Source organism: Canis lupus, chromosome 5, assembly GCF_003254725.2.
Source record: "Canis lupus dingo isolate Sandy chromosome 5, ASM325472v2, whole genome shotgun sequence".
Lineage (NCBI taxonomy): Eukaryota > Metazoa > Chordata > Mammalia > Carnivora > Canidae > Canis > Canis lupus.
In genome coordinates, this window is record NC_064247.1 from 18,163,612 (window position 1) to 18,176,360 (window position 12,749).

General features: G+C 43.0%; 1 protein-coding gene across 18 annotated transcripts in view; it reads left to right on the forward strand.

Moving 5' to 3' along the window:
* Positions 1-12,749, forward strand: part of CADM1 (cell adhesion molecule 1) — a 325,518-nt gene that overhangs the window by 280,957 nt on the left and 31,812 nt on the right. For 11 of the 18 annotated variants that reach the window (XM_025465438.3, XM_025465440.3, XM_025465446.3 and 8 more), the window contains 3 exons: positions 2,198-2,297; positions 5,386-5,558; positions 10,184-10,264. In XM_025465438.3, the coding sequence (XP_025321223.1) occupies positions 2,198-2,297; positions 5,386-5,558; positions 10,184-10,264 (354 nt within the window). The remainder of the gene's footprint in view (positions 1-2,197; positions 2,298-5,385; positions 5,559-10,183; positions 10,265-12,749) is intronic. The other 7 variants (XM_025465445.3, XM_025465447.3, XM_025465449.3 and 4 more) reach the window with 1 other exon arrangement.

The window sequence follows — 12,749 nt, forward strand, 5'->3', positions numbered from 1 at the left end:
TCCACATAGGCCAACAGGCATTCTGCTTCTCCTTAATTAATGGGCAGAAGTCAGCAGTGCATGGAAAATGTAGTCCTTCCGTGGATCAGAGATTAACCTATAAGCAAATGTTACATTTCAGTCCAGATTTGGGGCTTTAAATTTATCCTCACCCCAGAATGGTTCCTAGGTAAAAATCACAGAAGTTTCCCAACCAGGAACCCCGTAAGTTCTGCTGTTTCCGAATGTGAAATATAAGGGAACAGATCTTTGGCTGTCTATGTTTTCAGTCACATAACCTTCTCCTGGCGTTTGTTTTCATTGATTTGTTTGTTTGTTTGTATCTTGTGTTTGTAATAAACTTCACTGGCCAGCTCTGTGTTTATGTGTTACACCACCAAAAATAATAGATTTGCATATGTCACCCAGTGGTTGTATTTAGTGTAAGCTGTAGTCCAGAGCTCTCCAAGGAGGGTGGCCAGGAGCCCTTGCTTCTGCCCAGCAAGCCAGTCTTCATTCAAGGTCATCCTGTTTATCCTGTCCGTTTCTGCCTCTCTTTAGTGACTACTTTCCCGGTCCAGTTACCAGTACCTGGAAACCTCCACACCGTTTTGCTTTTGAACATCTCCTTCACTAGCAAGTCCGAGAATAGAACGGTATAACTTTGCAGGGGTCAGCTGGAGCTCTTGGGCCTGTTAAGTTAGGTCCTCTGGCAAGTGACTTAGCTTCTCAGAAAGGGTTACCAGCTCACAGTGTGCAGTGTACACTGGTGTACAAGAAGGCTCTCTTAAGAGGTTCTGAATGCCACGTGGCTTTCAGAGACATAAGAGAAAGATCTGTGATGAGAACGAGACTATACAAATGTGTCTGGAAAGCAGCTATCCCCAGAGAGGACTCCCTCGTGCAGCTTATTTTAGCCGCGTGCAGGTTGAGATCTGTTGAGCCCTGCCGTATTTCTGATTTCTCTCTCAGTCCATAGGATGAATGTTAATGAGCTAAGCAGTACTTGTAAAAGGCCAAGGGGCTGTTGTTTAGGTGGTGTGATTGTCTGAGAAAGTAAAGTTATGGAAATTGTTTTGACCTTTCAGCCAAGTGATGTCTTGCCCTCTCACATTTATTACTCTTGGGTACATTTCCAAAAATATACAGTTACAGAGCCACAGAATTAAATCAGAAATCTGATTTGGGGATTAATAGCTTGTTAGTTTAACATGGAAAAAAAATCTCCCAATTCCATTCAGGTTTTATTTGTAAATGTATTTGTATATGTATCTGAGTTAATCCCATTCCCTCTTGGTTCCCTCCCTGTGCCCCACACCTCCCGTCATTCATCCCTCGTACCCTAACCCCCACAAACTCCAACCATGGGTTTTAAGTAGCTAATAGATACAGGAATACCTATGTCAGTTAGCTAAGTACTTGACCATCTAAAGAAGCTCTACATGGTTTTAATTATGGATTGCCACTGGGAAATGCAGATTTGAACCAGAAACCCCAACATTTTCGGGGCTGTCTCTCTTTATCACTATGACCTTGGACTGGCTACTTCATTCTCTTGATACCACTGCCCTCATCCCTAAAACTGGGCTCATTACACCCCCAAGGACAGTTCCTACCACAGTAGGCTCTCAGTACCTGTTCATATCCTTCCTTCTCATGTGTATACGTTGAGACATCAAAAAGTTTCGCTGGGACCACCAGAACTTCCCATTTCATTATTCTTAAAGCCATTTGAGTGGAATTCAGAAGTTTTGTCCGTCCCATTTGAAATCAAGAGCGTAGAAGAGGCAAACTTATTAATATGCATTGTCACAACATATTGTCACATAGTAATATATGATATATGATAAAGTGTATCAATTCTGAGCACCACAAATATCTGTGGCTTCACCTCAGCATGAAGGCAAATGAGTTTCCTTTAGCTTGAGTGAGTTTGGAGATAAACTTCAATGTAACAAAATGTATTTCACAGGAAATGTTTGATGTGGCGCAGTTGGCTTATGAATCTCTTATCTGTTCGCAGTTCACTCCTTGGAGTTATTAGTCAATTTAATTTGAGCAAATGCCAGGATTACTAACTAATTAGGAGGATGTTAGTGAAGGCATGAGGACAGGGAGAGAGGGAGTGCTGGTGGTATGGGGTTTGTGGCAACGTGCAAGTCTGATTTTTGCCTGATATCATTTGCTAAACATTATACTTTGTGTTGTTGTCACACAGATAAGCCTCAAGTGCATATTCAGATGACTTATCCTGTACAAGGCCTAACCCGGGAAGGAGATGCATTCGAGTTAACATGCGAAGCCATCGGGAAGCCCCAGTAAGTTCTGAAGGCCAAGGTTGACAGAGGGTCGTGAGCAGTAAATGTCACAACACGGAAATGTGCATTCACAAGTCACCAGCCTGTCACCTGTCTCTTGCTGTAAAGTATGGAAGATTTTTCAAGAAATAAGGAATAGTCAGTGAAAGAGGGAATGAATATCTGTGGCTGGTTCTTAATGGTCAGGATTGGAAGAAAAGTGAAATGCCAGCTAAGATTGAAATCTCAGCTAATTCTATTTTATTATCATCAACATGATTGTCAGAACTATCTTCTCTTACAAAAAATAATCCTAATAAATTTTTGGTATGCCCATAATCTAATGATATATCTGCTACCTTCTGTGTTAATGTCTAAGCTGCTAGGAAGATGGTTTTCAGACTTAAATTAAGCCGCTGTGATTAGGGCCAGCCGTTGGAAAATGAATTTGCCCTGCCTTTGATTTGGCTTCTCCTTCTCTCAAAGAAAAATGACTCCTAGAAATATTTTTGTTAGAAAGGAATGGTCCTAGAGCTTTTATCACGGAATACAACATATATGTCATTGCATAAGAGAAAGAACCTATTAACACTCTTGTTTGATTGAAAAGTATAAAGAAGCTGCTTCCTGGCTGAATGAAAGTGAATTAGGGAAACTGCTATACATCATCACTAATACAGGACAAAAGCCATGCAGCAAGGCCACTGTCGACCTCATTCAGTTTTATTTGGGGAGAGTAGAGACTCTCCTCTTTCTAGGACAGTGAAGATTATTTTCTTATGGAAAAAACAATTCGTGGAATCCTAAAATGTAACAGGGTCAATGTTGGGATTATAAAGGTTCAAACTTTGAGTGGTCCATCCCCAACAACAAAAACACCAGCATTGAGCTCCCTCTGCTGTCCCTGTGGTATGATTCCCGCCCCCCCCCCCCCGCCCCTCAGAGTTTTACTAATGAACCTCACTGTCACAGTTTTCATGCTCTGAGCATCTTAAGGAAGCTGCCCCCAAATCTTTGGAAAGCATGCTCCCCATTTACAGCTAAGGAGTGATCTCTGACGGAGACCAGGGAGCCAGACGGAGGCTGGCGGCTGTCTGCTCTCTTCCCATTTCAGCCCTTTCTGTGTTGTCCTTCCCTTTCTGTGGACAAGACTCTGCTTCTGTCCTACTAACCATTTGGAGCTTTAAAGAGGACCGTTAGGAAGTAGGATATGGGCTTGGTTCTGTTTTGCTTTTCCTCTGGTGTTTCACAGTCACTTGATTTGAAATGCTTCAAGCTTTGGCAGAGCTGTTTTTTCCTCCTTTGAACACTGCAAAAGATGCAGATCTTTCTTTTTGTAAACTATTTGGATTATGCCCTGTTGAGTGGCTTGCCTTGCCTCCAAAAAAATCCTGTTGGAGAAAAACATTCTCACAGGCCTCTCGCCACTTGCAATACCTACATTCAGCCACATTAACCACATTTATAGGATATGGCTTTGCTAACCTATATTTTGTTTCTGTGCTTTTTTTCCCCCTGAAGAAGGTACTGTGTTCAATTGAATGTGCCACGGGGACAGTAAATTACATGTTTCCTTCAGGACATTTATGCCAGGAGGGTATTTGTTTGCTCCTCTCAAATCGGAACGGGTGTGTGGTCGTGGGAGCAAGCACACGTTACTCCGCTGCGGTCCCTTCTAGCATATTACCTATTTATTTTCTCAAGAAATTGCATACAATAAAAATGGTAATTTAACTTGCCATTAAATGTTGTGAATATTCTCAGCACTTACCCCCACTGATTGTTTCAGCTGTCAAGCAGCAGGACATTAGATCTGATTGCCAGGCAGACCCATTTGCCATTGCCTGCAAGGAGCACATATGCAGGACTAATTTTTAAATAATTTACTGGGTTGTGATGACAAACCCATGTGTAATTAAAGAAAAATTGTAACTTCACATTCCATTTGAAAATTGGAATGCTACTCGACAGGGCTAACTTGGGTGTTTGCTCATCATTAAGCAACGTGTCTTAAGTCCTGTCGCCACTCCTGGGCAGCATTGTAGACCGACAGGAAGTGACCTCTGTGCTCGTGTCTCTGCTGCCCTTCTTTTAAAATGAGAGTTTCAGGCACAGTCTTCCACGTGGCCCTGGTGTCACAGGAGGCTAAGGGGACCAGCCTGAAGAACTCAAGTTTTAGATTCAGTGAGTTTGAAAGACTTGATGTGTGTATGATTTGGGCTCTGGAGCATCTTGTGAAATTTGCTTTTCCCTGATGGATGCACATGTAGTACTTGAAATCCCTAACACAAACATGCTTCTGTGCAAGTGCCACAAGGAGCTCGTGTGGAGCTGTGCCCCTCAGTGACTGCCCCAGAGCCTCACCCTTGAGCCCAGGGCCTGCAGGTGCACATGGGGAGGAGGGGGATGACAGCATGGGGCGCTTGGAGAGCCAGCAAAGCAAGGCATTTTGCCCAGGAACAAGTAGAGAAAGTGGACTGAGTTGGGGGAGGCAGGTTACGGGTAGGAGTTAAGGGGAAAAGAAGTGATTGCATCTTTCCAGAATAAATAGAAGTGGGTTTTCCCAACAGCAGAGGTCAAAAGATAGCAGCACTCAGATGTAAAAGTCCATTTCTTTGTGCAAAACTTGAAATCCACTCAAATATTACAAGTGGCTTCTAAGCAAGGGTCTTTGTGTATCAGTAACCATCAGATTAATGCATGTATCACTAGCCAAGAATGTGATGTTTTCCCCTAATTAATGAGATGATTAACGATGGGTGAGCTCTGTCCTGTCTGAATTGGTGTGAAACCACACAGCAGGGCATAAAAATAGGGAGCACTGGTTTATTTGCTGATTTGTTAAAGATGAATTGGAAATAATGAGACTCCGGCATGTGTTCTGTTGAAAGTTTCTCAACACCTGATAATGTTTTCAAAAAAAGTTTATTCCAAACAGATTTGAGGGGACTTCACAGCTGTAATTCTGTGAACTTAAAACACATCCAGCAGGTCCTCTTTAATTGTGTCACCCTGCATGCGATTCCTGTAACATACAGGTGGGAAGCCAAGACAGGCAACTTGGTGGGAAATAATAAAGCAGCCTGTGTTCCTCCTCTTTACTCTGCAGGCCGGTGATGGTGACCTGGGTTAGAGTCGATGACGAGATGCCTCAGCACGCCGTCCTGTCTGGGCCCAACCTGTTCATCAATAACCTAAACAAAACAGATAATGGTACTTACCGCTGTGAAGCCTCTAACATAGTGGGGAAAGCTCACTCGGATTATATGCTGTATGTTTACGGTACGTGGAAAGCTAAAACAGTCTTCCCCTAGACTCATTTACGCGTAGCTGCTGCTTGTGATTCACTCCCAGAGCTTTTGGTCCAGTTGAAAACCAAAAGCCAGTTTGTTTTCTTCGAGAACGTAAAGAAGCCTGGCCTGAGGTGGACCCCAGCATCTCCACCTGGGAGGGCAGTGACTTTTCTTCTCTCCCTCTGATCGTGGGGAGTTCCCGCTAGATCACAGTCCCTGGTCATGCTGAGCAGGAAAGCTGTATCCTCAGGCACAAGCAGTGGAGATTATGTTAGAAATAATGACTGCAAAATTCAGCCTTCCCAATTAATGGCTATTTAGCTCAGAAAGTTTATTCCCAGTGGTATTTTCCTGTGATACCTCAGCTAGCCTTTTTCCTGCTTTGATGAACAGAAGTATCCTGTTTTCAACATGAAGCTATTACATTCTGGAAGATGTTGCAAGCTGGTAAATACTTGGGGAAAAAAAAAATATATATATATAAGGTCCTTATAGCTGCATAAACCACTCATAGCTACTCCTTCAGACATGAATGTATTTATTTTTAAATTTGTCTGTTTTCTTAATATCTTTTTACAGGATAATTAAAGCATATATTATCATGAATTGCATTCTCTAACCAACACATGTTTATTGAGCATCTACTACGTGTCAGGCATTATAGACTTTTTTTTCCCATTTATATCTTAATGTCAATTTTGTGTCTAGTGAATATTCTGTTTTTAGTTGAGGAGTGCACTGCCTTTCTAGTTGTAAGATGACAGATTGAGTCTCTTCTGTCCAATCGATGTCTCTAGGTTGTTTTTATACCAGGAAGCATAGTCATGAACTGACACTACATGTAGTGAGTAACCACAGGCCAGAAAAATCTCAGCGTCTTACAAATATATGGGTATGTGTGTACACATTTATTTCTTCCTGTTAGCACCGTAAATAATCCCAATATAAGTGTATGTGAATATACACCTATACACACATAACTATACCTATGGAATACTTACATCATTATGTATTAGAACCTGACCACTTTTCTTATGAAGTAAACAGGAGTCACTGTCTTTTTGAGGACATCAGAACATGCTTTACACCATATCTACATGGGTATTTAAATATAATCCTTATAATCTAATCCTGAAGTTTTGGGATTTTTTTTACCCTTTTAACAAATGCAGAATTACAGGATCACATCTACTCACCTGGTTTGTAAACTTCTGAGGTTTGTTTTCTGCATACACCGCCCATGTTGTCTGTAGTCCACACATGGAATAGCATTAATTCTCTCCAGTGGTTGAGGAGATCCAAGTGAAGGGAATGGCGGTCCCGTGTAGGTGCCAGGGGCTGCCACACGTCCCATTTCCAGGTGATAGTACACAGCTGCCTGTGCCTCAGACTGTTCACAGTCTGCTGATGCCAGGGGGTGGAAGGTAAATCCTGCTCTGTCCATGAGGGTTTGACGCTCGTGCGAGCCCTGTCCATTGCTGCCACTGGTCAGCGGTGGGTCCCAATGGTGGTAAATTCCTACTAATCTACTATATGCTTCCTTGATTCAGAAACTAAGTTATCTCCGGAGAAACAATTGTGATTTATCGTACCTACTGTTCCCATGTCTCAAGAAATGTTTTGTGGATTTGACGGACACCGAGGTATTTTGATAATCTGGGATGCCAGCTTACAGCTGGCACTTGCTGGGCGCTCATTTTGTCGCACAAGAGTGACCACCTCTCCACAGTAACACCAGGAAGTATGCATTATCCTCGTCCCACTTTTCAGATGACAGATGAAGTTTGGAAAGGTCATCTAAGCTGCCCAAGTTCACAGGGTCACTAACTCTGTTTCCGAGCCAAGATACTTGGAGGGCCAAGTCCATGGGGACATTTGTGTCTTAATTCTTACTTTGGAGCGCCTCTTGCTTCCCAGTAGAACAGTTCCCACCAAACATAAGACTGTTTTTGGAATACACTTGCTGGGCTGGAGTACGTTATTGAAAGCCAAGAAACATAGCAACCTACCTGTTTAGACAAGCACATACACACACACACACACACACACACACACACACACACAAACACATCTCCCCAACCCAGGATGGTGCACTTGCCCTCGTCTAGGGATCTGTTCAATCTGCAACATTCTACTTGCCTCCCTTAAGCTGTGCCAGTAGCAGTGCTTGGAATGGCAGGCTAGAACACCAGCCTGAGGTACTGCTAGTCTGTTAGTAAAATATCCTCGCAACTTGAGAAGATGGCAAGTAGGTTTTCTTTTCAAAGGTGATTTATTGTACTACTGCAGTAACATTCAGAGTACTTTATGAACTAAGCATTCACGTGCTTTTAAAATGTTTAATTCTCTGGAAATAACTCCTGTACTTGGAGAATCTAGCTGGTTAGTGCCTGAACCCCGATTGGTTTTGTTCTTTTAGCCTCCATGTGTCAAACACAGCTCATTAGCTCCAACTCTGTATTTTCTTAAATGGTGGCCTCACGTTGCTCTTACTCCTAGAAACGATCTGAGCGATGAGGTTATATCTGTTAACGGAATCTAATTCATTCAGGTCACTTGAGCCAGATGTGAAGGACAACAGTTACCCCGGTAGTGATGAAAATAATTGAAAGTGTGTGATTTTCACATAATGAAAGGCACTGGTGACCTTTTTTCTGAAGTCCCTGCCCTTGTTAGTCTGGTCTACCCCTTGTTCATAATCGTATTTTCAAATCATATTTCAAAAACGGACCTTCAGCTCCCCTTTGATTGTATTGTGGCTACCCCACATTTTGTGCCAATACTTTGAGAGAGAGTGGTACAGAAATAGCATTAGAGTATATTCAGGGGAAGTCTCTCAGGCACAGATGTTCCTTCCCAGTGATAAATATTGTAATTGAACCAGAACAGGAAAACCACATTAGCTGCCCACATGCTGGGCAGCAGGCACCTCTCCAGGTACCGTTGAGCTAGGTAGTAGAGGGCACAGGATGTCTTCGGAGCTCAACTCGGAGGCCAGTGCACCTTGCTCATCTGTATCTGTCCCAGTGCCTGCAGCAGGGCATGGGTGCATCCATGTGACCTGCCAGGTCACAGAATGCTTCCTTACCTGGGGCCTCCATGAGAAAGTGTCCAAGAAGCAAGACTGAACATAACTGCCTGTTCATCTAAAAAGGTAGTTTGAAATTACTAATTTAAACCATCTCTGCTTCTTGGAGGAGAATGTGTTTTTGTGTGTGCGTGTGGGGTTTTTTTTTATTATTATTATTAATTCCTTTTTGGATTTCTCTGTGAGGCTGCTTTAAAGCACTCATGTCCACAACTTTGAACGAGCACAGTCTCCTGTAAAACAGAACAATTTGCTGCTGCTTCTTCCCCATCAAATCCATACATTCTGTATGTGTGAGAGAAGTTTGTGAGCAAAATTAAAACCTTGGATTGATCGATAGTAGGCATCATTTTGAGCAGACCTTACAACCAGGCGCCAAAATAGTGTTTTTATAAACTTTCAGGAAGTTGTACCAAAGCCAATAAAGGTGCAGTATATAATTAAAGTTTTGATGTATTAATTAGACAATCTGAGAGCTCACTTGGAGATAAAAGGACACCAGATGTGTCAGGAAGAGAAAGTTGACGTGCTTTAGATAAAATTTAAAATCAAAAGCCTTCAAATCGTCTTATGCTCTATTATAGCAGAATGATTGCTTAGTTCAAAGTCTTGCTGACAATTTAACACATTCAGTTTGATCATTTGGGCTCAGGATTTTATTTTTTCTCTTTCATATTTGCCCTTCCCTTGTCCCCCAAATAATTTTTGAGATGATAGAAGAATATACAGTATATCAAACATCTAACGCAGGATTCCCTCTGGGATTCCTGGCTTTGAGGGTCAAACCTCGTTTATATTTCATCCTGTTTACAAGATGGAAGGCGGGCTTTTGGTCTTATCATCGCCATCCACTTAGGTCAAGCTTTTAGCGTGAGCAAAGGCAGCTAATGTATTAATATTTATAGGTTGTAAAATTTATTGACTTTTAAAAAAAATAAAATCTCAGTAAAATCTCACATGCCTGGAACTTGATATTTAGTGGTGACATTCTCTCTTCTTTGTATTTATTACAAGCATAGAAGTAGTTTTACTTCCCGCTGGGATGTATTGATGGGGAATAATGAAGTTACCCCTCATGGAGAGCAGGGAGCAGGAGCACACTCATCCTTGGCCGATAGGAGCTCTTTTGATAGAGCAGCGTCATCTCCTTCCTTTCTCCCATCTGCAATAGTATAAAATGAAGTGACTCTTGGGCCTGGAGCTGGTTTACCCTCACCTTTGAAATCAGATTAGGCTAGGGGTATCCTATTTTGATTTTTTCCTCCCTTCTCTCCTTCACATCTCCTCATCCCTAGTTCGCTTCATTAATACAAATCTCTTTTCTTCTTTCTTAGCTTTTCCAACTAAGGTTTTTGGGTTACGATTACAAGACACAGATCTTCGGTGGGAAGGCGGGGAAGCTTTTGGTTTCAGAGGGGGATGTCATCAAACAAACATCTCAATGTCCTCATGCCTTTGTTTTGTCATTACTGATCATTGTTGTGTTCAGCATTGTGGGTTTGATTTTCCTTTTTTTTTTTATCCAGATCCCCCCACAACTATCCCTCCTCCCACAACAACCACCACCACCACCACCACCACCACCATCATCCTTACCATCATCACAGGTACGGTACCTTCATTACCACTGAAAATGTCCTGAATGTATATTGTCTTTCTGGTATGTATGCAAAGAAGCCGAAAAGTTCTCTTGAAATCCTTGGAATTTAATTGTTCCTTTATTTTGGAACTTCAAAGACATTAGCTGCTGTGTTCTTAAGATGAATCTTAAGGACCCCAGAAAATCTTTAACATCCAGGCACTTAACAGTAGATCAGATATTTTGCAGCTTACACTTAAGAGAATTCTTTTTTAAGCATCACTATTCAAAGCAGAATGCTAGAGAAAGCGGCAGCCTGGCTATTACATGCCGATAGCTTAGGCTTAGCCACGGTTGATGAAATGGTAAGTATTCTGGCTTTGGATCTTCTCCTTGTCTTAATTCCATCTTAATTCATATGAAGGAAAATACACACCCTCTAACAGGCCCATGCGGGCCATGTTTCGAAGTACATCTCCATCCTTCCTGCCCCAGAGTACCTGCTGACAAAGTGACCACCTGTTTGTGTTGCCTGGGTCAGGAGGTCAGAGAGAGTCACTTGTCTTCTCTGAGCTGAGCACTCACGTACCCCCCACAGCCCTCAGTTAAATATTGGAGGTGTGGAAGAGGCAGCCACAGCCATTGTGACTCTGTGGCTTTATCTTTTTTGGACTGGCCGAAACTCAAAATTCAAAATGAGGTTCATTGTCTCTGATTTCTATCACTGAGGGAGGAAGTGTGCCATCCATCCCCTTGCTGGCACCCAGCAGCTCTCATACCACTTGGTGTTGCTTGTCTGGGAGCCTTGGCGCTTCCTCTGCCTACGGTGGCAGGAAAGGTTATGGTTGCACCATGTCTACTAGACATCCTTAGGTAAGCGCTTCCCCAACCATGTGTAGGAGTACTGACCCCAGAACGAGTAAAAGTAATTATTCTCTGAGGAAAAAAAAAAAATTCTTTAAAAGTTAACTTTCCTGCTTCATTCTGTTATCCCAGGAGACTGCAAGGTCTCTCTGAGCTCCACACCCCAGGATACAGGACTTCTTTTAAAGCACTGAATATATAATTCATCATTCTTCGGTGGAGGTCCTCGTTAGCACCCCAGATAGGGCACCTGTCCTTTACACTGACTGTCTGGAGACGTTTCCAGTTTTCACAGAAGTCGGTGAGACAGGCATGATGAAAATCCAGAGTGTTCCGTGGAAGAGGAGGTTGATGAGATAGGACAGTAGATCAGCTAATCTCCCTGTTCTTCACCTTTCTAACCCTTCACAGTGGGACAAAGAGAGCCTTAGAGAAAGCCACCAGTGAGGGTTTTTCTGGCTGTTGTTTATGAAAACATCAGTGCCTGCACTTAAAATCTTCTGAAAATCCATCAATTGGTTATGTCTCACTCTGAACTCCGCTCCATCCGGGCTGCTTCCTAAATTCTTGTCTGTGTGTATTTCTGCAGTTCCTTCTGCTGCTTAAGTAAACTCAGCTTTGAGCAGAGTACCCAGACCCCTCCTCCCTGCACCTCCCCCCCCTTTCCACCTCATTCCCAAGCACAGCAAACATGCTCCTTCCTGATTCCAGGTGGTCGGGCTAGCAACTTTCTGTACTGGGAGCCAGGTTTTGACTTCTCGTGATTTCTCTTGCTGCTTATCCAGGCTGTAAACTGAATTAGGCTTGAGCTCTCCATAGCAAGTTTTTGTGAAATTTCCTAAGAACGGCCCTTTGGATGTCCCTGGGAACTCACACCTCCAACCCCCTTGCTGCCCTATACAGGTAGTCGGTCTGTCATTGCCGAAGGGGCCCAGGAATGAGCCAGCCCTTTACTCCCTCTCCTAGAAGGTTCCGTCTAGGTGGCTGTGGCTAGTTAGGTCTTTATTTTAAGGCAGTGGAGGCCTTCCTTGCTCTGTAGAAACACTCCATTTCTCCATAACATGGAACAACACTTTTCATTTGTGGCTGGCTTCTTTCTAGCTGAGGCTGACTTTTGGTTTTTGCATTTTGTTTTTGAAGACCTTTCCTAGCACTCCCTGAACTCCCCCTTCCCACCCCAACTCTCAGCAACACAGAAGAGGTGCCTCCACTCACAGCCTTAAGCCTTTACCCCTGACTAAAGCTACTCTTGTGTCCTCCAGCAGCTATAATTCACTGTCCTCAGAGTTCCCAGCAGACAGACTCCATTCAAGAAGAAATTCTTGAAACAAACAGTGCTGTATTTCTGTCCATACGAAGGTGATTAAAATCAGGGGCTTGTCTTGGCCCCTCTCTGCTCCCGGCCCGAGACGCCCTGAGACACAACAATGAGCTCACAGGTGCACAATGCCTTTCAGCGCCAGCACTTGAACCCTGTCCACACGCAGAAGGCATCCGTGGCCGTAAACACCCAGATTTCTCAGTGGCACACCCAAGAATAGTTAAAGTAATTTTGCCTCTAAAACAACATTGTAGGATCCATTGCCTTAACGGACATGATCTTCTCAGCTTGCCGTGTCTTAACAAGCAGTCTTACATATATTTATCTT